We start from the raw sequence: 25,540 nt of genomic DNA, 5'->3' as shown, positions 1-25,540 counted from the left end.
TATGTGCTAGTCATCCCAACTCTAGGGGGCAGTGCTTATCTCCATTGGAAAGCCAAAGAGCCAGCACTGTCCGAAGACGTCTCCACAGTCAGTGGCCGGCATGACTAACGCCAAAAGGTGCACGGAACGCTGTTATCTTCCCACCAAAGGTGGTTCCTATTTTTCTACTTGCATTTTTACATGCTTTCGAACTGCCAGGTTGGCAGAAGCTGGAACAAGTAACGAGAGCTCACTCCATTATGCGGCGCTAGGGATTCAAACCGCCAAACTGCCGACCTTTTGATCAACAAACTCAGCGTCTTAGCCACTGAGCCACCGCGTCCCGTATATAAGCTATAAATACTCTAGAATGAATTAATAAAGGGAAGGATCCACTTGCTTGCTTCTTTTCCCAAGGACAACGGAAGTGATAACTTTCAGAGCCGGGCTTCGTATTTTGGGACACTGATGAATTTTTAATCCTCCGTTCTATGCTTAATGTCGTTTGCTATCAGTTTTCCCAGGGTCAGCCGATGGACAAACGTTGTAAGGTATTTGGTTAATAAAAAAGGATCAACAGATTTCTCTTTAGCCCTTGAAATATCTTTTTTCTTCCCAGCCCAATTTTCATCTCAAGTTTCTCTTTAGAGATCAGTGTCAGGCCTGCAGCCATCTTTTCTTTTGAATCTTTGTCCTGCCACACTGTCTATTATTCTACTATGCATGTTCTATTGTGGGAAAATGGGAGCGGGGGAAGGTGTATGGAGTTAGATGATATGTAGCCATAACAACATTCCGTCTAGACAGCCAAGGTCATCTTTTGTCTCTGCACCTGACCGGACTGGATGGGTGGAATTGCCAGCGTGGCAGTGGAGATTGGACCATGTGATGGACTTGTGGGGTGTGGGGGCAAGATCTTGAACTTTCAACTGGGTGTGGAAAACCAGGAAGCTTTCAGATTCGGGTTTTCCCAGATGTGCTAAAACGGCTCTCTTAATAAACTGGAACTTTGAGGAATCTTTTGCCTCGGACTCTGATTTAATTTTGGATGCTGTTTGGAACCCTGACAGTCAGCTTTCTCAGTCGTTTGCACAAAGAAGAGTGGCTCAGCCTATTCTCCAAAGCACCTGAGGGTAGAACAAGAAGCAATGGATGGAAACTGATCAAGCAGAGAACCAACCTAGAACTAAGGAGAAATTCCTGACAGTTAGAAAATTAATCAAGGGGACAATAATTGCCTCCAAAAATCGTGAATGCTCCAACACCTGAGTTGGACTAGAAGACCTCCAAGGTCCCTTCCAAACTATTCTAATTCCAATTGCTGCGGCACAAGGAATGGGTGAGTGAACACTGTACCCTGTCTCAGGCTATCTATGTAGAAAGGTCTATATCTGGGTGCAAGGATCTCCCCCACCCAAAAAAAAATTCACAAGGATTTATTTTACCCACCTTCTGAAATCAGCAGAAGAGATTTGTTTCAAATTAGCAATTAGGATAGTGTTTTTTCATCCTGGCCATGTGTAAGATGCGTGGACCTCAACTCTCAGAATTCCCTACCAGTTGTGTGGACCAGAGGTGGAATTTTGCTGGTTTACCCCAGTTCGGGCGAACTGGTAGCGGCAGCGGCGAGAGGCTCCGCCACCTGCCCAGGTGTCGTCACGGATGCTCTGCACGTGCGCAGAAGCCCCGTGTGCAAGCGAAGCAAGTGAAGTGAGTGGGTGTGCGCGCACTCTCCCAGTTCCAAACCGATAGCGAAGATAAGAGGAAACCATTACTGCTGTGGACTTCAACTCCCAGAATTCCCCACCAGCTGTTTAAGATGGGTGGAGCAGAGGTGGTATTCTGCCGGTTCGCTCCGGTTCGAGTGAACCGGTAGCGGTGTGGGAGGCTTCTCCCATCTGCCTAGATGTCATCACGGACGTTCTGCACATGCGCAGGAAGTTCTACGTACGTGCGGAAGCGCTCCTAGTTCTGAACTGGTAGCGAAGGTAAGAGAAAACCATTACTGGTGTGGACTTCAACTCCCAGAATTCCCCAGCCTGCTGGCAGGGGAATTCTGGGAGTTGAACTCCACACACCTTAACATGAGAAATACTGAATTATGGTTGCAAGCAGGGTGAAATCCAGCAGGTCTGGAGAACCAGTAGTGGAAATTTTGAGTAGTTTGGCGAACCGGCAGTGGAAATTTGAGTAGTTCAAAGAACCGGCAAATGCCAAATTTGGCTGGCCCCAGAGTGGGGTGGGAATGGAGATTTTGCAGTATCCTTCCCCTGCCATGCCACCAAGCCATGCCCACCAAGCCACGCCCACACGAACCAGTAGTAAAAAAAAAATTGAATTTCACCACCGGTTGCAAGCTCTTGGAGACAGTTAAATGCTTTTCAGACTTTGCCATTCAATTCATTCTTATTTTTCCTGGTCCCAAAAATGTGTTGGGCCAGGTGGTAAACAGATGAATAATTGCACACCATTTTAAGCAGCTAGTCCTGTTGTTGGCACATTCCTCTCTCAAAGGGAAAACAGTTGCTTACCATCAGTTCGAGGGACTTTACGTGCATTGGGTAGCAAAGTCAGGGTGCGTTAGAAATAGCTGGCTTGATCATTGCTGAATGTGATCTTTTCCTTCAGATATTTGCCTGACTCTTCCTTTTTCCTTGTTATTTTTTTTCCATAGAAGTTCTCAAGATTGAGGTTTGTTTAAAAATACTAATAATTTTTTTAAAAACTTGTGCTAAATTGCCCTGTATCATATGGTTGGGTACTATAAACAAAGCAGAGTTAGTGAGCTTTTCCAAGTTTTGCACAAGCCATCTGGTTAGTCCTGGATTCTTCCCACCAGCAATTAAAGAGATGAAAATTGTTGGCTGTTCTGTATATTTATTTAGCAATATTCAGAGCTCAGGAATGTAGATATGCAGCTCTCTTAACAAAGAATTGGGCAGGAAAAGACCATTCTTAGCTTTGTTATATACAGTCAAGAGGGCTACATAGGAAGATAGATAGATGATAGATAGATAGATAGATAGATAGATAGATAGATAGATAGATAGATAGATAGATAGATAGATAGATAGCAATAAATGAGAGCGAAGGGGGGTAGATAGATGATAGATAGATAGATAGATAGATAGATAGATAGATAGATAGATAGATAGATAGATAGAAAGATACAGTAGATAGATAGATAGATAGATAGATAGATAGATAGATAGATAGATAGATAGATAGATAGATAGATAGATAGATAGATAGATAGCAATAAATGAGAGCGAAGGGGGGTAGATAGATGATAGATAGATAGATAGATAGATAGATAGATAGATAGATAGATAGATAGATAGATAGAAAGATACAGTAGATAGATAGATAGATAGATAGATAGATAGATAGATAGATAGATAGATAGATAGATAGATAGATAGATAGATAGATAGATAGATAGATAGATAGATAGATAGATAGATACATTAGATAGATAGATAGATAGATAGATAGATAGATAGATAGATAGATAGATAGATAGATAGATAGATAGATAGATAGATAGATAGATGATTGATAAATGGGAGAGAGGGAGGGACGGGTGGAGAGAGAGACAGAGACAGAGACAGAGATGATAGATAGAAGGGTGAAGTTGATGACACCATGACCAAGTTCAGATTTAGCAGATTTATAGGATCAAATGTCACTTTGTCTCTTCAGTTGATAACTGCTACTTACACCTTTGACATTTTAAATTAGGACGATGTGACACCAAATCAAGGCAACTTATTTCCTCCCTCTCTGAGCTTTTTTAAAAAATAAAACATAAATAACTGGATTTTAAATTTGATAAATAAAAGAAATAGTAATGGTTTGGGGAACTAAATGCAAACCAGGAGATTTTGGTCCTGTATTAGGCGTTAAAGCTAGCTGGGTGACTATGGGCCAATCATTTTTTTTTTAAATGTACACTGAGAACATATGCACCAAAGACAAATTCCTTGTGTGTCCAATCACACTTGGCCAATAAAGAATTCCATTCTGTTCCATCCGGAAACTATGAGTTCTAGTCTCTCCTCTTAGGCACAAACTGTCTGGATGACTTTGAGCCAATCACCAGGAGACCGTGAGTTTAGTCTGCTTTAGGCATGAAAGCTTGCAACCAATCATGTTCCTTCCATCTCAACCCATCCTTTAGAGTTGCTGCTGTTGTGGGTAAAATAAGAAAAGAAAGGAGTATTAGCTATGTTCTCTGCCTTGAGTCACTTAGAAATAAGTGGCAGGAGAAAATAATTAACTAAATAACCACCAAGCCCTACATTAGCCAAGCGCACAATGGAATCTGATGTGCTGCCCGTCCCCTCCCCGGCCTTATGGTTCAGGATCTTTTATGAACCCAGAAAAAGTGGCTTTATCCAGTAAACTGGGGAGGAGGGTTGAACCCTGTTGGAGCACAACAAGTGATGAAGGACCCTGTTAAAAAGATGCAAGTAAAATTTCCATTGGAAATATTTTGCTGGATGGATGGATGGATGGATAGCAATGTCACTGATACCATAGAGGATGCTATTGCTGCACCAGCTGTTCACGTTTATCATTTATGACTGTCACGGGCTTCTAAATAGCCCTTAATTGCTTGAAATCTCAAGGTAAGCAGATGTCACCAGATATGCAATTTTCCCGCCTCTCTGGAAATTGGAGGCAACCGGCTAAATCTAGCTTGCTGATTACCAATTGAACTTCTTTCTCAATAGCTTAAAGACAGTGTTAAAATTTTGGCTCACAAACAGCATAAGTGAAATCACATATTTTTATAAGTGCTACAGAAAAAAGCCAACTTTCCCATGGTCAACCTAAGTAAATATTTATTAAATAAAGGATAAAAAGAAGATGCTAAGAAAGCATGGGGTGCTATAGAATTATACTAAACTACACTAAGCCAAGAAATCAAAGACGCTTGCTCCTGGGGAGGAAAGCGATGGCAAATCTAGGCAGCATACTAAAAGCAGAGACCTCACCCTGTGAACAAAAGTGCGTATAGTCAAGGCTATGGTGTTCCCAGTTGCAATGGATGGCTGTGAGGTTGGACCATAAGGAAGGCTGAGCGCCAAGAATGGAGGCCTTTGAACTCTGGTGCCGGAGAAGACTCCTGCGAGTCCCTTGGACTGCAAGGCGATCAAACCAGTCAGTCCTAGAGGAGATCAACCCTGACTGCTCTTTAGAAGGCCAGATCCTGAAGAGGAAACTCAAAGACTTTGAGCCCAATAGTTTTGTTGTTAAGTGAGACAATGGTTAAGTGAGTTTTGCTCCATTTTGCAACCTTTCCTGCCACCGTTGTTAAGTGAATCACTGCAGTTGTTAAGTTAGTAACACGGCTGTTAGGAGAATCTGGCATTCCCCCTTGACTTTGCTTGTCAGGTAGCAAAAGGGGATCACATGACCCTGGGACATTGCAACCGTCATAGATATGAATCAGTTCCCCACCGTCTTAATTTTGATCACGTGACCATGGAATTGCTGCAAACGCCCACAAGTCACTTTTGTCAGTGACTTAACTTCGGTCACTATACAATGTTCTAAGTTGGGGACCACCTGTACGCAGGTTGTCCCCTTTATTAAATTTATATAAGTATCCTTATCACCCACTCAAGTCGGTTAAGTGTCATGGTTGAATAAATTCAGGGGGGACATATCTGCCAGTAGCTGCATCTCTCCATCTGTTGCTTAAAAATTTGTAGAAACATCTCACATAGCTGGTGGATCTTGCTTTAGTTCTGGTCAAAGAGGGATACCCTCACCTGATTTTGAGTAACAAAATGCACAGGTACAATATAGGTGGCACCTTGCTCAATAGTAGTAATTGTGAGAGGGATCTTGGCGTCCTAGTGGACAACCATTTAAATAGGAGCCAGCCGTGTGCAGCAGCTGCCAAAAAAGCCAACACAGTCCTAGGCTGCATAAACAGGGGGATAGAATCAAGATCACATGAAGTGTTAATACCACTTTATAAGGCCTTGGGAAGGCCACACTTGGAATACGGCATTCAGTTTTGGTCATCACGATGTAGAAAAGATGTGGAGACTCTAGAAAGAGTGCAGAGAAGAGCAACAAAGAGGATTAGGGGACTGGAGACTAAAACATGAAGAACAGTTGCAGGAACTGGGTATGTCTAGCTTAATGAAAAGAAGGACTAGGGGAGACATGATAGCAGTCTTCCAATATCTCAGGGGTTACCACAAAGAAGAGGGAGTCAAGCTATTCTCCAAGGCACCTGAGGGTAGAACAAGAAGCAATGGGTGGAAACTAATCAAGGAGAGAAGCAACCTAGAACTGAGGAGAAATTTCCTGACAGTTAGAATAATTAATCAGTGGAAAGAAATTGCCTCCAGAAGTTGTGAATGCCCCAACACTGGAAGTCTTTAAGAAGATGTTGAATAGCCATTTGTCTGAAACAGTATAGGTTTTCCTGCCTAGGCAAGGGGTTGGACTAGAGGACCTCCAAGGTCCCTTACAACTCTGCTGTTGTACTGTATTGTAATAGCACAGACAGGACTGTGGGGTTTTTGATGCTCTCTGAGCTTGGTTGTTTTCTTGCAGGCATTTTATTACCTCAGTAGGTAACATCATCAGTAGTAGAAGGAAGCATGGTTTGCTCTCTGATTGTATACTAGTGACTTGCCCTGTCAATTTTTGTGGTAATGTTTCCTTCATTAGGCTGTTGTTTTATTTTTTGTTTTTTCTGAGTTGGTAGTTCTTTGATTGGGGTATTGTTTACTTCTTGATTGTTGGTTGGGTATCAATCTTGTTATTAATCTCTACTTGAGTGTTGATTGCTGTGAGGAAGCGTTTTGGTCTCTGGTTTCCTTTTTGGCTTTATTTATTGTCTCTTTTGAATGATGTGTAGATGTTATTTATATCTATGTGCCTGTTGATGGCTGACAGACAGACAGGGCAGTTCAGCCCAGAAGGAGCCAAGTGGTTTCCTTTTTGGCTTTTTTTAATGTCTCTTGAATGATGAGTCGATGTTGCCTATATCTATGTGCCTGTTGATGGCTGACAGACAGACAGACAGACAGACAGGGCAGTTCAGCCCAGAGGGAGCCAAGTGGAGCAGGACTTGTGCAAAAGTCCAAGTAGCAGATGAGAGGGCTTGGGTTCAGTACCATGGACAGCAACCCTTCCATCATATCATAGACCAGTGATGGGCAACCTTTTTGGCGTGGTGTGTCAAAAATCGGCAAAAAATTGAGCATAACTCGCGTTGTGTGTCATTTCGACAAAAACATAATTTTGCGCAATTTATAGTTTAAACTACAAAAATGTATAATTGCAATATATAATTGTATTAATAAACCAAAAACAAATTATTTAACATACCTGCTTAGTAACTTCTTTGTTAAGCGCTTTTGCATGCTGAGCTATGGAGTGAGCAATGCTCAAACTTGCAGAGTTTAAATTTGTAGAGCCTTTCATAAATTTAAGGATGGAGTTAGATTGGCTCTTATAAAGGTGTAGCTTCCTGGAAATGTATTCCCTCCTTTCATCCTCACTTTTTTCCAAGAGCTGGGAATGATTAGTTTCAAAATGTCTATTATATTCCACGTTCTGCTTACTACCGTTTCAGTACATAGAACGCAAAATGATCTGCCATTTTTTTCTATAATGCCATACATCTCGCTCCATGTCTCTTGAAAGGGTCGGCCACTGCCACTACCACTCCCTTTACTTAACCTTTGTTTTTTATTTTTTGGGTGCTCCATCAGTGGGCCAGTGACAGCAGATAGAATTATAGATAGCCAATTAGGGGTTAACTAGCCTAACAAGCTGACACAACCTCCCCCTCACTTATCTCAGTTATTGTGGGCAATTACAAGTCCATGGCACCCCAATAGTTGCTGCTAATGGCGCTCACAGTTCCCGTTGGCACTCCGCTGTTCCCTGCTGTGGTGCGGTCGTAACCGACAGTCCCAGGAGTAGACTCTCTGTGCCGGCCTGACTGGAGAGAGGTGCGCACTGTTCCCGCGCTCCTCTCCTGCGGGTCCTCCCTCGCCGCGCTGATGACGTGTGTGCGCACGGCATGCACGCCTTACCAGCAGCCCCTGCGCTCAGAAAGGGGCGGCGGCGATGCAGTAAGTGAGTGTGGGCGGGGGAGATCACACGTCCCGCCCCCCCCCCCTGTTCCTCCAGCACAGATTCTTTCATCCTCGGCGGCCGTGCAGGAGCCGAGGATGAATCGCATGAAATCCTATGCGTGTCACCCCAAATGGCTACGCGTGTCAGCACTGACACGCGTGTCATAGGTTCGCCATCACTGTCATAGACAAATGACTCCCTCATAAACCTGAAGCACCGATTGATATTTTTAGCTAACTTAGGCTGAATCAGGTTTTGTCATCCTCACGAGGTAAACCAGACTTGGAAATCAGCTCCATAGAAAGGTTCAAACTACTTTTCTTGAGATTGTCCACCTTTTCCCACTGAAAATAAGACCTCCCTGGATAATAAGCCGAATCGGGCTTTTGAGTGCATGTGCTAAAATAAGCCCTCCCCAAAAATATTGCAACACCACAGCAGCCATGAGGTAATCACGCTCGCCACCTCCTGCACCTGAAAAATAATAAAATCTCCCAAAAATAAGGCCAAGTGCTTATTTCGAAAGAAAATAAGACCCTGTCTTATTTTTAGGGAAACATGATATAATAATAGAATCTTATTTTCTTTGTAACAACGTTTCTCCTGCAAATGGAGGATTTCTTCACTGATAACCAAAGTTTTTGCTGTTGGTTTTCTGCACAACCATCCCGCAAATCTTTTTCAGTCCTGGAAACAACAATTCCACATTCTGGAAGTCCTCTTTCTTGGCTTTTATAACTAGTTGTCAAATTCTTTGTTTTCCTCCTTTTTCTGTAGATGCTAAATGCATCTTGTACGATGAATGATGAGGGCAAAAGAGCTTCCCTCAAGACCATCTTGTGGAGCATAGAAGCCTGAGGAAGAATTAATTATGAGCCACAAAGTTAGCGTTGGCGCTTGTATAGATACCTAGATTTTGCTTGTCCGATGGTTGCAAAATGAGATCACGCGACACGGCAAATGTCATAAGTATGAGTCATTTCTCCTTCACTCTAGATTGCTTCTTTCCTTGATTAGTTTCCATCCATTGCTTTAATTGTTCTCACTGTCAGGAAATTTCTCCTTAGTTCCAGGTTGAATCTCTCTTTTATAATCTTCCACCTGTCTTGGCCTCAGGTGCTTTGGAGAATAGGTGAAAAAAAAAACCCTCTTCTTTGTGGCAGCCCCTCAAATATTGGAAGACTGCTATCATGTCATCCCTAATCCTTCTCTGCATCAGATGAAACATACCGTATTTTTTGGACTATAAGACGCACCTTTTTGTCTCCCAAAAGGGGATGAAAATGTGTGCCTTATAGACCAAATGTTGGCAAAGCCCCACCTTTGTTTGGGCTCTGCACGGCCCATTTTTGGGCCTTTTTCAGGTTTTCTTTGGCCCGTTTTTCGGCCTGTTTTTCAGGCTTTTTTCGGCCTGTTTTTGAGGGTTTTCTGGCCTGTTTTTGAGGCTTTTTTTAACCCGTTTTTGAGGATTTTGAACTGTTTTGAGGTTTTTTGAACTGTTTTTGAGGCTTTTTGAACTGTTTTGAGGCTTTTTGAACTGTTTTTTTAAAAAAAACAGCCCAACGATGCCTCAAAATGGGCTGAAAAATGCCTCAAAACCGGCCCCAAAAAGCCTCAAAATGGTTGAAAAAAGCCTCAAAAATTGGTAAAAAAAGCCTAAAAAATGGCTGAAAAAGTTTGAAAAACAGGCTGAAAAAAGCCTAAAAACAGGCCAGAAAAGCTGCAAAAATGGGTAGAAAAAAGGCTGGAAAAGGGCTGAAAAATATTCCCCACAAAGGGCTGAAAATGTGGCGTACGGAGGCCAAAAATCTTTCTGTTCTTTTCCTCTTCTAAATTTCAGGTGTGTCTTATACTTAGGTGTACCCAGTTCCCGACACCGTTCACCATACGCTTTATCTCTTTGTGTTATAAAGACAAATCTTGGTGTTACTTTATTACTCATACCCTCACAAGATCAGCCAAGCAATCCACTCTGACCATAATCCTGGTCTCTGGCATGCTGTGCATCGCTGACACGAGGAGAGAATCTCAGTCCCAATGTTCCTGGCCCCAACATTTCAGGGGGAGGGTAACTTTTTTTTTGAAGGCTACTGTTATCCCTTATTATTTATTTCCACGGTGCACTCAATCCACTTTAATTAAGAATTAGAAGCTTCACGATTACTCACACCGCAGGAGGACAGCATGATGGACGAGAGAAGTCTAGAAAATGGAGTCATTCATTTTTAATAAAGGAGAAGCATACATCACCTAGGCACGGAAAAGACAAGGTAATAAGGATTGCAAGGGGGAACTAATGGAATGCAGCAGGGCCCTTCCTGGAAAGAAGTTGGATCATTTTTTAAAACTTTTTTTTTTGCAAGGAACGCTGTGTCAATGCTGAATTCTGGCCTCTAAATAAAATAGAATAACAGTTGGAAGGGACCTTGGAGGTCTTCTAGTCCAACCCCCTGTTTAGGCAGGAAACCCTACACCACTTCAGACAAATTGTTGTCCAATTTCTTCTTTAAAACTTCCAGTGTTGGAGCATTCACAACTTTCCTCCAGAAGTTGTTCCACTGATTAATTGTTCTGTCAGGAAATTTCTTCTTAGTTCTAGGTTGCTTCTTTCCTTGATTAGTTTCCACCCATTGCTTCTTGTCCTGCCTTCAGGTGCTTTGGAGAATAGTTTGATTCCCTCTTCTTTGTGGCAGCCCCTGAGATATTGGAAGACTGCTATCATGTCTCCCCTTGTCCTTCTTTTCATTAAACTAGGCATACCCAGTTCCAGCAACCGTTCTTCATATGTTTTAGTCTCCAGTCCCCTAATCCTCTTTGTTGCTCTTCTCTGCACTCTTTCCAGAGTCTCCACATCTTTTCTACATCGTGGCGACCAAAACTGAATGCCATATTCCAAGTGTGGCCTTACCAAGGCATTATAAAGTGGTATTAACATTTCATGTGATCTTGATTCTATCTTTCTATTTATGCAGCCTAGAACTGTGTTGGCTTTTTTGGCAGCTGCTGCACACAGATGGCTCATATTTAAATGGTTGTCCACTAGGACTCCAAGATCAAGGAAACAGTTCAATCACCAACAATCTTAGAAGAAACAGCTCAACAAAAAGCAGTCTTAGAAGAGAAACTAAGTCATCTAGTTCAGGGGCCATGAACCTTTCGGACCTCAGGGACCACTAAATTCATAATTTTAAATCCTGTGGACCATTAATATGAATTAGTGATGGGATGGGGTCCTTCAGGCACTTAGCTTGGCCTCCTGTTAGCGGAGAGAAGCGCCAGGGGTCAACCCTAGGTTTGCTGTCCATTGCAGCTAGGAATCTCAAATACGTCAAGAATGAATGTTTGTCTGGTAGCCAGCCCAGGCGCTAGATGGCCCCCTACAAACTCTGTCTTTTGAGGAGCCCGGCCGAAGTTTTGTGCGGCGCTCACTGAAGCGCCTGGACTCCCAGGGAGGGAGGAGGGAAGGAGTGGAGCTACTAAACAGGCAGCCAAGCTAAGTGCCTGAAGGACCCCATCCCGTCAGCGAGTGGTAGTACTGTATTTTTCAGAGTATAAGATGCACCGGAGTATAAGATGCACCAATATTTCAAAGAGGCAAATTTAAAAAAGAAACGTTTTTGCACTCGGCAGACCTCCCAAAAATGGCCCATTTTTTGTCAAAAAAGGGCATGCACAGCCTTTAGGAGGTTTGTAGAGTGCTCCTCGGGGCTGGGGGGGCAAAAACAAGCAAAAAAACAGCCCGTTTTTCATGAAAACAAGCCTGTTTTTTGTCCAAAAAAAAAGAGGCCATAAATAGCCTTTAGGAGGCTTGTAGAGTGCTCCTGGGGACTGGGGGGCAAAAGCGAGCAAAAAAACGGCCCATTTTTTCGCTCATTTTTGCCCTCCCCAGCCCCCAGGAGCACTCTGGAAGTCTCCTAAAGGCTCTACACGGCCACTTTTGCAGAGGGCAGGGTTTCGGGAGGCTAAAAATGCTGTATTCAGTGTATAAGAGGCACCCCGATTTTCACCCTCTTTTTTTGGGGGGGAAAGGTGCGTCTTATACTCTGAAAAATACAGTAATTGCTTCGGTGGGCCTACCTGGCCCAGGGGCCGTAGTTTGAGGATCCCTGATTTAGTGCAATATAAAAAAATGTAAAAATGCAAAGATTTTTCTGCGGACCACCAAAATTTTCTCACGGACCACCAGTTGGTGACCACTGGTCTAGTTTGTGTTTTTTTTTAAAAAATAAAAACACATGGTGTTGGTGATTTGGAAGAGGGATTCATCATTTCTGTTTCTGTTTCTTTTGCAGCTGGTGGGATTTGTGTACGCCTGTTACGTTGTCAGTGTCTTTACAGAAGAAGAAGACAGCTGTGAGTATCTGCTGGCAGAGTATCTATTGATTAAATGACTTTCTTTTCAGTGTTTAAAGGACTTGTAGCTGAAGATGTCGGTACAGGAGAACAGCTATTGTTACCAAAGGGGAACAAATTGGTTCAATGGATATTTCAAGACAGGTTGTTTTTTTAAATGAACCGAAAGAAAAGGATGATGCTTTTATCATCCAGTGGTCCTCCCTATCTATGGAGATTCTCCAGTCATCCAGGTGCTTTTTCAAAAGGCAGCTGGACTAACCATCAGAGGGCTGCAAGGGAGTAGAAATCCTTCCATCCTCCACCATTCAGTCAGAACTGAAGAAGCTCCTGGGTTGAGAAGTGAAACATCTTCAAGGGAAAAAAAACAAAGCCCAGTTGTCTTTTGAAAAAAGTCACCTTTTGGGACAAGTTGTTCTCCGGTTAAAATGTTTACAGAAAGGCATCCGTTGGCGGGGTAATCCGCAAAATGCACCATAGGGGGCGGGAAATGATTTTGCAGAAAATGTGCTTGTTTAGCAGAATTGGCCTTTAGGTGTCGTCTGCTGGGTCGTCTTTTAAGTCTTCAGTACACTTTATTGTATACCATAATTTGGTAAACAAGGTACAAAAACGAAAGAGGGTAGGTAGGAAGAAATCAGGGTGAAATTCAAGCTTTTTCTTCCTTCTTTTTCTCAAAAACTCTTCAAAGAATTCCCTGACTTTATGCAGATGGGCAAGCAATCCCTGAACACTGTTTTTAACATGAATGTTAACAGTCAAGGTTAGATTTTTTAAAAAATATATATATTAACAAACATGTAAAATACACACACACAAAACTTAGACATACACCACATTTACACAATACAATACGAACAGGAGCTTCCTGTTCTTTCTAATAGCAATTATCAATCGATAAGTCAAGGTTAGATTTAAACTACCTATAATGCAGCCATTTGCTCCTTCCTTCCTCCTTCCCTCCCTCCCTCCCTCCCTCCCTCCCTCCCTCCCTTCCATCCATCCATCCATCCATCCATCCATCCATCCATCTAGAGGAACTGTAGAAAACTGAATATGGAGGAAAAATACATTCATAGGCAAGTAGAGTAATCTGAAGATGCATTAAAGAACAATCTGCTGTTGGAATATATCAGGAAAATAATAAAAATGAAAGAAGAAAGGAAGATGGGGGAAGAGAAGGGAAGGGGGAGGGAGGAAGAAAGGAAAAAAGGAGATAAGATGAGGGAGGGAAGGAAAGTGGGAAGGGAGGGAAGGAGAGAGGGGAAGATGAAGGAAGATGGGAGGGAGGAAGGAAGATGAGAGGCAGAGGGAAGGGAGCAAGGGAGAGAGGGGGGAAGGAATGAAAGAAGATGGGAGGGAGGGCAGGAAGAAGGAAGGAAGGAAGATGAGAGGGAGAGGGAAGAGAGCAAGGGAGAGAGGAGGGAAGGAAGAATATGGCAGGGAAGGAAGGAAGATGAGAGGGAAGAGAGCAAGGGAGGGAAGGAAGGAAGGAAAGGAAGGAAGGAAGGAAGATGAGAGGGGGAGGAAGGGAGCAAGGGAGAGAGAGGGGGAAGGAATGAAAGAAGATGGGAGGGAGGGCAGGAGGAAGGAAAAGAAGGAAGGAAGATGAGAGTGAGAGGGAAAGGGGCGAGAGAGGGGGGGAAGGAAGGAAAGGGAGGGAGGGAGGGAGGAAAGAAGTTAAGAAGTACATTCCACATCAGCCAACTTGAAATCTTATTTTTGATTTTTTACATCTGAGTTTGGAATTACTCTCTGAGCGTGGAAGTGGGGGGGGGGGCAAAGTTTGTACCTGGGACACTTTCTCGGAGACTCTGGGATTGCTGCCTCAAAGTATATTGGCTGGCTCAGGAGATAATGGTCTTAGATCCCTAATCCTCCACTAAACAATGCATCAGCTTCAATTGCTCTGTGGGTATATTTTCTTCCAGCAGATCAGAGAACGAGTATTAGAAAACATGGGATTAGGGTTTAGAGTACGTCAATTACTTTTCAGAATTGCCTTAAAAAAAAAAATGTGTTCTTGACCGGAGGGGCTTTTATTGATCCAAATAGCAGCAGAGCTGACCTCTGGATTTCTAGGGCTTGCAATTAATGGCTTGCCTTGTTCTAACCCTTAGCCAAGATAAATAACGGTAACCAGAGACGCTGAAAGCAAATTGCATCGCATTTCATGCGCCTAAAATGATTTAGCGGCCAATTGGAGACGGCATCGTTTTTTGAAAGGCGATGTCTCAACTTCTCGGACATAATTGTCTGGACCTGGGGAGGCAAACCTTTTGGGAAAACTTTTGTGTTTTTTCTTTTTAATTTGTTTTTTCAACCTTTTTGAGCCAACCGTCCCCCTCAGAGAGGGATCCTGGGTGGTGTAGAACAAAACGTTGGCAGAGAAAAACACTACACAGGGAGTCCTCGACATACAACAGTTCATTTAGCGACCGTTCAACGTTACAACGGCACTGAAGAAAGTGATGTGTGCCCGTTTTTCATGCGGACAACTGTTGCGGCAGAGAGAGAGAGAGAGAGAGAGAGAGAGAGAGACAGAGAGAGAGAGAGAGAGAGATGAAGCCTGCGCTGTCCGTCAGCCCTCAGATGGAGAGTCAACAGCCCCCAGGTGTGGAGATGGCTGAGGAGGAACAGGAGGAACAGCTGGACTGAACATCAGTCCAGTGCCTGATGCATGGATGCACAGAAGGCAGAGGAGAGGAGAACAGTGGAAATCTATGGGCCGGTCCTTGAGAAGGAAGAACCACTGCTGTTAGGGAAACCTCACCCTATAGCAATAGCAATAATAGCAATAGCAGTAGACTTATATACCGCTTCATAGGGCTTTCAGCCCTCTCTAAGCGGGTTACAGAGAGTCAGCATATTGCCCCCAACAATCCGGGTCCTCATTTTACCCACCTCGGAAGGATGGAAGGCTGAGTCAACCCTGAGCCGGTGAGATTTGAACCGCTGAACTGCTGATCTAGCAGTAGCCTGCAGTGCTGCATTTAACCACTGCGCCACCTTGGCTCTTATCCCCTAACTCTGGGGATAAAAGACAGGGGGCAATTTGAAATTTACCCAGCACAGCACTATCATTCATTTGTTGGTTATCTTTCTCCAAATTAATAGAGACAGGAAGAAAATTTAAGTAACTTTTTCTCTTTCTTCCATCCGCTTCTCTTTGTCTGTCTCATCCTCCTCTCTTGGTCACTTGTCCGTTTAATACATGGGCTGGCATTTTGGAAGGACAACGACGTGGGGCAGGAAGCGGAATTGAAAAGAGAAGAAGGCAGTAGAGTTGGAGGGGGGGGGGGAACAATCTGTATTCCTCAATAACTTCAAATGGAAAAGCAACGATGTGGCGATGATTTATCAAGAAATCCATAGTTCATTTCAAGCCGTTTCCCCTGCTCTCGTCTTGCAAGGTGCCAAGTCACCCAATAATTAATACCTTTTAAAAAAAAAAACCACGGATATTTCAAACTCTGGAAGGACGTGGCCTTCCACTGACCAGAACTAATTGGCGGCGCTTTTATTCTTTGCAATTCTTTGAAATTGTTCCTTTGATATGAAGCAGGAGAGACAGAGAGGCACCTGGTGATCAGGTGATGTCAGCCCCACGGGATGGGCCAGACCAGAAACATCAAGTCCACAAAGGGGCTCAAAATTTCTTTTATGGAGACAAGCGGTTACAATAGAATCTTAGGAGTCTAATTCCCCTGCAGAAAAAGTGGCATATAAATCTAATGTTGCCACAGCCCGCCCCCCCTCAAAAGACTTGGTGAAATTTTAGGATTTAAATATTGTGTTTCTGATTCACCTCTGCAAAAATGACAAACACTGTAGTTAAAGCAATATTCCCTTTATTTGGAGCACCGGCAGTCCCAATAAAAAGTTTCTCTTTCCCCGCCAGCTAAGAGGTCCATCCGATAGTTGTCTGCCACATCTATTCATCTCCGCCCCCTGCCTTTTATCCCCAGACCTAGGGTGGGGCTTTGCTAGCATCGGTGGCTCTTCTTTTCCCAAGGACCGCCCCATAGATTTCCACTGCTCTCCTCTCCTCTGCCACATCTATTCAGAGTAAGGCTTTGCTAGCAGCAGTGGCTCTTCGGGGCCAAGGACCAGCCCATAGATTTCCACTGCTCTCCTCTCCTCTGCATTCTGTGCATCCGTGCATCAAACACTGGACCCAGCTGTTCCTCCTCTTCCTTGGCTTCGTGCTGCTGGGGAAACCTAGGTCAGAACAACAAGAACAACAAGAAACAACTAATGGAAACTAACTAAAGAGAGAAGCAAGGAGGAATTTCCTGACAGTGAGAACTGTGAATCAGCGGAACAATTTGCCTTCAGAGGTTGTGAATTCTCCAACACCGGAGGGGTTTAAGAGAAGATTGGACAATCATTTGTCTGAAACGATACAGGGTATCCTGCCTGAGCAAAGGGTTGGACTCGGGGTGGGATTCACTCAGTTTGCACCACTTCAGGAGACCCGGTTGTTAACTTTCTGAGCCGTTTGGTGAACTGGTTGTGGGAAGAAATCATCAGGGCAGAGAACCGGTTGTTAAATGATTTGAATCCCACCCCTGGTTGGACTAGAAGACCTCCAAGGTCCCTTCCGTCCCTGTTATTTTGACAAAAGTGACTTACGACTGTTTTTTTTACACTTACAACCGTTGCACCGGTTCCACCACAAAACCGCGGAGTACAAAATCGCGCTCGATGAAAGCGCACATTTGACGTCATCACAGCGCGACGAAAACATCGCGCTGTGATCGAAAAATGTAAAAATAAAGCGAAAACCTTACCCTAACCCCCCCAAACCTAACCCTAAACCTAACCCTAAACCTAACCCTTAACCTAACCCTAAATCTAACCCTAAACCTAACCGTTAATGTAACGCTAAACCTAACGCTAACCCTTAACCTAACGCTAAACGTAACGCTAACGCTCTAACCCTAACCCTCACCCTTAACCTAACCCTTACCTTTATGTGAATCGGCTTGCTTTAATTTTAATTTTATTTCAATTTTTAATTTTTTTCGTCGCGCTGTGATGACGTCACATGTGCACTTTCGTCAATCGCGATTTTGTCCTCCGCGGTTTTGACGGGTCACGGTTGCACCATCCCCAGGGTCATATGATCAAAATTTGGACACTTGGCAACCGGATCATATTTATGATGGTTGCGGAATAACCACATTTTCTGAGATAGTGTAGCGTTTCCTGCTTGAGAAGGGGGTTGGACTAGAAGGCCTCCAAGGTCCCTTCCAATTCTGATAATTGTTGTCTGCTCTCCTGTTAATTAAACGGCTTGAGGAGCATCCTATGATTAAAGTCTGTATCTGCAGGGTTTCATTTTGTAGGTGCAGGCATTGCTTGTTTGTAAACAATTTGGGGGGGAATTCCTAGCGCTGTCATGACCGAATTATTAAAAACGTGGGGACAATTAAGTGTGGGTTTAATTCTCCTGTGAAAACCATGGGGGCCTTTGCACGCTTCGATGAGTTCATGCCCTTTTGTTTTGCACATTTGGTTCCATGTTGTGTTTTACGCCTACGTCTTTGCATCCCCCTCCGTGCCGTCCTCCTCACCTTCCTTTCATTGTCTTTCAATTGTGCCATTGTTATTTGCTTGTGTTGTGGATTTTTTTTCCTTTCTTTCAGTTGATTTCATTGGTGGATTTGACCCATTCCCTCTCTACCATGTTAATGAAAAGCCTTCCAATCTTTTGTTCAAGCAGACGTACCTGTAAGTATGCTGTAGGGAGGCTCCGAGGCTCTTTTCTCGGTGGTATCCTTGAAATAAATCAGAGAATTTTATTAGGGGTGACTACAGGGTGTGGTTTTTTTAATTGAAAAAAGTCAAAATGGCTTCCATAAGGGTACAATCTAAGTTTCACAAAGATACACTGCCCACAGAAAATGGGTGGAACTTGGATCTGTCTAGCTGTCTGTCTTTCTAAATCTGTCTGTCTGTCTGTATCTTCATCTGCCTCTCTCTCTGTTTTATCTATCTCTATCAATCTATAACATCTGTCTGTCTATCATCTGTCTGTCTGTCTATCTATCATCTGTCTGTCTGTCTATCTATCATTTGTCTGTCTGTCTGTCTTTCTATCATCTATCTGTCTGCCTATCTACCTACCTACCTACTACCTACCTACCTACCTATTTACGTATGTTTACCTACCAACCTACCAACCTATCTACCTATCAACCATAGATGATAGCTAGTTAGCTATTATCTATGATCTGTATCTCTATCATCTATCTGTCATCTATCGATCTGTCTATCATCTATTATCTATCTAGCATCTGTCAGTTTGACTCTGTCTCTATCTATCTATCTATCTATCTATCTATCTATCTCATCTATCTATCTCATCTATCTATGTCATCGATCAGTCTGTATCTCTGTGTGTGTGTGTGTGTGTGTGTGTGTGTGTGTGTGTGATTTATTGGTCTATATCTATTTATCTGTCTGTCTGTCAGTCTGCAATCAATGTCTGTATCTCTCTCTCTCTCCCTCTCTCTGTCATTTATAGGTATCTATCTACCTATCTCTCTATCTATTTATCTATCTATATAATCTATCTTTCAAACAGCCATCTATCTATCATCTGTCTGCCTGTCTATTATATATCAATCACATTTTTAAATAGGTGGAGCTTGGACTGACCCTTGTAGACGCCATCTTGACTTCCGCCTAAGGCCACCTCTGAATCTTGTGATCACAAAGATTCCCCAACTAATTTCATCAATTCTGCCAAATTCTTTTGACTATGAAAATCCTGCACAGACCAAGGGATTGGATTCAATTCTTCTATGATTCTAATCATCCATTTGGTGTTGCATCTGAGAAAAAGCTTGCAGATTCATTTTAATTTTGCCTTGCCAACATCAAACGATGGTTAATAAAGAAATAAAAAATCAATAAATTTTGGTTGTAGATTGGGATGACATATAAGAATGTGGTTACTGAGATGCATAATGGATAGAAGAGAAAGAGCCAGGAGATGGTGAGTTCTAGTCCCGCCTTAGGTACGAAAGTCAGCTGGATGATTTTTGGACCAGTCACTCATTCTCAGCCCAACCTACCTCACAATGTTGTTGTGGGGAAAACAGGAGGATTCCATTATTATAATATCTATATATATATAAATGTCTGTGAGAGAGTGTGTGTGTTTGTGTGTGTGGACTCTGGAACGCCTCGAGCAATTTTAACCAAACGTGGTACACAGATGACTTACCCTCTGGAGAAAAATACTGTGGGTCAAACATTCCTAACACCCCTCGGATGTGTCTTCTGTTAAGATACAGCCTGTTGTGCCTTAAAATGGCTTCTACTGTACAGCGCAGTGGAGTTCCCATGGTAACGGCTTCACACTACTCCACAAGGGGGCTTCCTCTGGTAAGGGGGGGGGAAATCCAACATTAGAAATTACGTTTGGCTGGGACACTTTCCCCCTATAAATAAATACCTGGGCAACTCCAGGTTATCATCTAGTTACTTATAAAGTAATAAAGGCAGGATAAACAGCTAATAAATAAAAATATGATGAGAATACTGAAAAAAAGAAAAAAAAATGGTAGGCAAACATACAATTCATCATATTGTCCGCTCACTTTCCAATTCAGTATAAGCAGAGAAGAATCAGCATCCAAATTTTCAGGGATCCTATTAATATTTCTGGAGTAGCTCCTGCAAATGCACTTGGGCAAAATTTAGACTATAGCATGTCAGGAAGAGTCTCCTTGTTGGCAAGGTGGGTGGCAAGCAAATTTCGCTAATGAATAAACGAGGGAGAATGCGGGATATTGCGGTCACCCGAATTAGCTGGATGGAATGCAAAGCCCATCAGCCTTTCTGGCACCCAAATTGCATTCCTGTTGCATTCTCTTCTAGGCGCTGCGCTTAATGCCAGAGAGAAGGGGAAGGCTGAGCTAATTTGACACAGCTCTGGCAATGTGGGATTTGGAGAAAGAAAGAAAAAGAATGAAAAGGGAAAAAAGGGGAAGGGAGGGGAGGCAGGGAGGAAGGAGATGGGATGAAGGAAGAAAGGGAAAGAGGGAGGGAAGGAAGGGGAAAAGGAAAGAAAGGGGAAAGAAGGGAGGGGAGGAAGGAAGGAAGTGAGGGAAGGAGGAAGGAAGAAAAGAGGGGGAGGGAAGGGAGGGAGGAAGAAAGGAAGTGTTGTGGCCTACCAGTGGCCAGCGGAGCTGGCAGTAGAATCGGACAGTGAGGAGGTTGGGGAGGAACATGGGCCAGTCCTGGAGGCTGGGGAAGGATCAGACAATGACTTTTCATCAGAGGCAGAGAGGGGGCCAAGGCCATCTGGCAGAGATCAGATGCCTACAGAGCTAGACAGCAAGGAGGCAGAGGAACAGCTGGAGCCTGTTCTCAGTGTGCATATGGCCAGAAGGAAAGAACCGCTAAGTCACGGTCAACTTAGGAGTAAAGTCACAGGTAGAAGATAATTGCCCCCCCGCATAGGAAATAAAAGAGATCTGTTGAAGATCTGTCCATGAATCTCAGAGACTCTATGCCCAGCCTTTCCTCGCACAGCACCTCATTTGGAAAATATTTACATGGCAGCTTTCCAAGCTAGATAAGGTCTGTGGTCATAAATATTCCTTTGAAAGACTGTTTGCCAGGTCTTTGCTGAATGTGAATGAGAGGGATTCACATCCATTTAATAAGAAGGGTTTTTGTCAGGACCAGGATTCTGCCTTGTGCTTTGGGGGGGAAGCCTAGGTCAGAACAGGAAGATTGGAAAGAGGGAAGGGAGGAAAGGAGCATCAGATGCAGCTGGGCCAGGCCAGTGTCTCGGGGCATAGAGAAAGTCCCGCGTCTCCCAGAGTGACCAATGCGCCATGTCGTAATGGGCTCCAGGAAGAGGAGGGGATGCCGTCTCCCCACTGTGAAGTGCGCTAAATTTAAGCCTGCTGGGCAGGGCACTGCAAGAGCAGCAAGCAGGCCATGGAGGCGGTGAGAGCACTGGCGCCAGCTGCAGCTGGGCTGGGACAGTGTCTCGGGGCAGAGAGAAAGTTGCAGGGCACCCCAAGCGACTGAGGTGGGCGCAGCACTAACGAGGGCTGGAAGAAGAAGAGGCGAGAACAGGTGGCGGCATCACTCCCGCTCTGGAATATGGCAAGTATCCATCTGCTGCTATCGCCTTCTCAGGCGAGGAGCAACTAGGAGGGGGAGAGGGAGGGGTGGGGCCAGCCAGTGGTGAGTTCAGCTGGCAGGAAGCCATAGCAGGGGGGCAAAAGAGCTTCATTTATTTGGGAACCTGAAATGACTCTTGATTTAAATCACATGGTAAAAAGCACCCAAATTAGAAGAAAAAACAGCATCAGCAAAAGGTTGCAGGAGGTTGTGGCAGCTGAAAACGGAGCTCAGGTGGGCCACAAGTGGCCCTGTCGAGGTTCATTTTCACCAGCAGAGGCATCTCTGACCGGTCCTTCGCTGTTTCCAGGGCTGTCCTGCGGGCCAGATCTAAAGACCCCGTGGGCCGGATCCGGCCCAAGGGCCTTGAGTTTGACACCTCTGCCCTGGGAGGGTGGGGGAGGAGATAAATACTCTTTGAGTTTCAGGATTGAATACCTTCCAAATTGCTCCTCATTTGGATGGATACAGCCGGAGATTAAATATTGGGGTTTTTTTCATGCAAAGTGGGGATCCACGATGCCTCTGTGGAGCAATGGGAAAGCTACTTGCTTTACTAATCCAGGAGGAAAGAAGCTCAGGAAGGAAGCAGGAAGAAAAGAGGGGCTTCAGGATCCAGAGGGAGGGGAAAAAGGAGGGGCCCCCAATCGTGTTGCAAGCAAGATAGCATAAAAATATTGGTGATTAAGAATCGCTGCATGCTTACATCCTGGAACCAGGGCTGGGCTGCAGGGGGTTTGCAGGGGTTCGGGAGAACCTCTAGCTAAGATTCTGTGCAGTTCAGAGAACCCCCAAATCTCACTCCTGGCTGGCCTCGCCCACTCCGCCCTGCCCCTCCCAGGAATCCCCACATGGCCCATTTTGGATGCAGGTAAGTGCAGGGCACGCGTGGAGGCTTGGGGAGGGCCTACCGGAAGTTCGGGAAGGCCAGAAACAGGCCTGTATCCGGCCTCCAGAAGGCCTCCGTAGCCTGGGGAGGCCATTTTCGCCCTCCCGGAGGCTCGAACAAAGCCTCTGGAGCCCAGGGAGGGCAAAAATCCCCCCCCCCACTGTGGTGCAGGAGGCTGACTAGACCATGCCCACCATAGCCACAGCAGCCAGGAAGAGAACCCCTTGCTAAAAATTTTGAAGTCCACCCCTCCTGGAAATATATGAGCCCCGAGCACAGCGGTAAATTACTACACCCACGTTACACCTATCCTCCGTGAGCTGCACTGGCTACCTATTGGTCTCCAGACTCGCTTCAAGGTGCTAGTCGTTACTTATAAAGCCCTACATGGCATCGGACCCGGGTACCTGAGAGACCGCCTCCTGCCGATTACCTCCCATAGACCGATCAGATCGCACAGACTAGGCCTCCTCCGGATCCCATCTGCCAGCCAATGTCGGCTGGCGACTCCCCGGGGGAGAGCCTTCTCTGTTGCAGCTCCAGCCCTCTGGAACGAGCTCCCCGTGGAGATCCAGACCCTTACTACCCTCCCGGCCTTCCGCAAAGCCACTAAGTCCTGGCTGCTCCAGCAGGCCGGGGGGCTGTTGAAGTATTCTTTTTAGCAGGGCTGCCTCACAAGACTGGCAGCAGCCTTGCGAGTCTGAAAATGCATTTCTCCCCCTCCCCCTTCCTCACCTTTACACTCCCAAGACATTAGGGAGGGTCCCTTCCGGAGACATTTGTACCTGCGTCTTGTCTGCAGTTCTTCCTCCTGTCTCCCAAAACCGTCTTCCCGTGTCTTTACACAACCTTGACACACGTTAACAACTTCCAGGAGAATCCAATGTTGCATGATCAATGGTGGCAAAGTGTGCAGATGGCTGGCTGTCTCTCACTCTGGGCTCCCCTCTGTCTTCTGCTCTAAACTCTTTTTTTTTTGTGTTCACACTTTCTCCTAGGCCTGCATAAATGACAAGGATCCAGTGACTGGATAGGCGGGAAGCATCCATCCCCATCCGAAATGCCAAATGTTCCGCCGGGTACTGTTGGCAGCCAAGGAATGGGAGATGCCTTCCAGGTGAAAGAGCACGACACCTCCATGGGATCACTATCCTCTACTTGGTGCTTCAGGCTTGCTGGCATCTGCTCAGACAATGCCTCATTAGTGGATTTCTAGGTTTTGTTATGAATGAATGAGTATTTCCTTCTTTCTCTCTCCTCCCCGCCCAAACCCTACCTTCACTCCGTTGGGATTATGAAGAGAACATTTGGAAAATGCATATTTGGCTCTTTTCTTCCGTATGACAATGAAATTGCATCGCCTCTGGATATTTGGAGGCATAAACTTTTGTTATTATCAATGGACTACTTCTCACTCCCCTTTCAACCTCCTCACCTACCCTGAACCATCTCAACTTTGTGGTTTCTATTAATGGACAAGCTGTTAATTAAAATTATCTGTATCTGGGAGTTCTTCTAAGTGTCGTAGGAAATAAGATTGGGAAAAGCCTTAAAATCCCCACTCGCTCTCCAACTATTCTTCACTTAGGACAATTAAAATTGGTGGGAAGCTTTGCCACATTCTAGGCCAGGGGTCAACAATCTTGCATTCCTCTGCTGCGACTCCCTGTCGCCAGTGGGCTCCACAATTGATGGGGCTTTCGGTTAGGACAGGTAGAGGAAAAAGGATGCCGCGCTAGGAGGAGACTCTCTGGTGGGGGAACCAAACTTCCGGTTGGTCCCAGGACTAAACAGGGGGCTTCCAGTTAGGACCTCTGTGGCTCTTTGAGTGCTTAATGTTGCCGACCCCTGTTCTGGGCAAAACAAATCAGGGCCAAAGACAAAGTGCCAATTTTAGCTCCCCTCCATTGACTTTGCAACTTGCAACTTTAATAAGATTTGTATGCCGCCCACTCCCAAGGGACTCTGGGTGGCTCACAACAAAAGTAAAAACATAAAAATATTAAAAATACAATTATTTAAAAATAAGATATCATCCATTCAATCAAGTGGGGCTGGATATTAATCAACAGCCCCAAGCCTGCCGGAACAGCCAGGTCTTGGTTGCTTTACGGAAGGCCGGGAGAGTGGTAAGGATCCGGATCGCTGCAGGTAGCTCGTTCCACAAGGTTGGCGCAGCTACAGAGAAGGCCCTCCCTCGGGGAGCCGCCAGCCGGCATTGTCCGGTCGACGGCACCCGGAGGAGGCCCAACCTGTGCGATCTTATTGGTTGTTGGGAGGTGAATGGCAGGAGGCGGTCTCTCATTGAGAAGGTGTGTCTTGACTTACGATTTATTGCATTTTCATTTAAAAGTAATATGTTAGTTGAAATGTCTCCAAAGTGTTTTGTCAAAAGACAACTGGACTTTTTTACACACACGCACCCCGACGACATTTCGCTTCTCATATAAGAAGTGTCATTGGTTCTGGGGGGATGAAGGGATCGTGTTTCTTCTGGTTGTTTGCACTCTCTCTGAGAGCCATTGAGGTCTCCTGAGAGTTGTGGCCTCAGGGCCACCTGAATTAGAGTGCAAACCGATATGGAATCTTCTTGAAACTGCTAAAAGGACTACCTCGTAGACGTGAGATATGTGGTGTCTTATCCCTCCCTTTCTGTTGAGAGGGGGCTGTTCAGTTTTAACCAGGGGTGGGCTTCAAAAATTTTAGCAAGCGGTTCTCTGCTCGGTTGCTGGGTGGGCGTGGCCTAGTTGGCCTCCTGCACCATGGTGGGGGGGGGGGCTTTCTGCCCTTCCTGGGCTTTGGAGGTTTTTCTCAAGGCTCTCCGGAGGCCGGAAATGGCCCCATTTTCGGCATTCCCGAACTTCCTGTAGGCCCGTTTTTCACCCTCCCCGAGCCTCCACCCATTCTCTGCACTTACCTGCATGCGAAATGGGCTGTGTGGGGACTCCTGGGAGAGATGGGATGCAGTGGGCGGGGCCAGCCAGGAGTGGGATTTGGGAGTTCTAGGAACTGCACAGAATCTTAGCTAGAGGTTCTCCTGAACCCCTGCGA

General features: G+C 44.9%; 1 protein-coding gene across 1 annotated transcript in view; it reads left to right on the top strand.

Annotated features, from left to right (window-relative positions):
- Positions 1–24,002, top strand: part of NKAIN4 (sodium/potassium transporting ATPase interacting 4) — a 114,817-nt gene extending 90,815 nt beyond the window's left edge. The window contains exons 5-7 of the mRNA XM_032218124.1: positions 12,387–12,447; positions 18,099–18,183; positions 23,488–24,002. Of these exons, the coding sequence (XP_032074015.1) occupies positions 12,387–12,447; positions 18,099–18,183; positions 23,488–23,497 (156 nt within the window). The 3' untranslated portion in view covers positions 23,498–24,002. The remainder of the gene's footprint in view (positions 1–12,386; positions 12,448–18,098; positions 18,184–23,487) is intronic.
- Positions 24,003–25,540: the final 1,538 nt, after the last annotated feature.

The sequence above is a fragment of the Thamnophis elegans genome, chromosome 5 (genome assembly GCF_009769535.1).
Source record: "Thamnophis elegans isolate rThaEle1 chromosome 5, rThaEle1.pri, whole genome shotgun sequence".
NCBI lineage: Eukaryota > Metazoa > Chordata > Lepidosauria > Squamata > Colubridae > Thamnophis > Thamnophis elegans.
The sequence above is the reverse complement of the archived record's forward strand: the minus strand, read 5'-3'. Positions and strand labels throughout refer to the sequence as shown.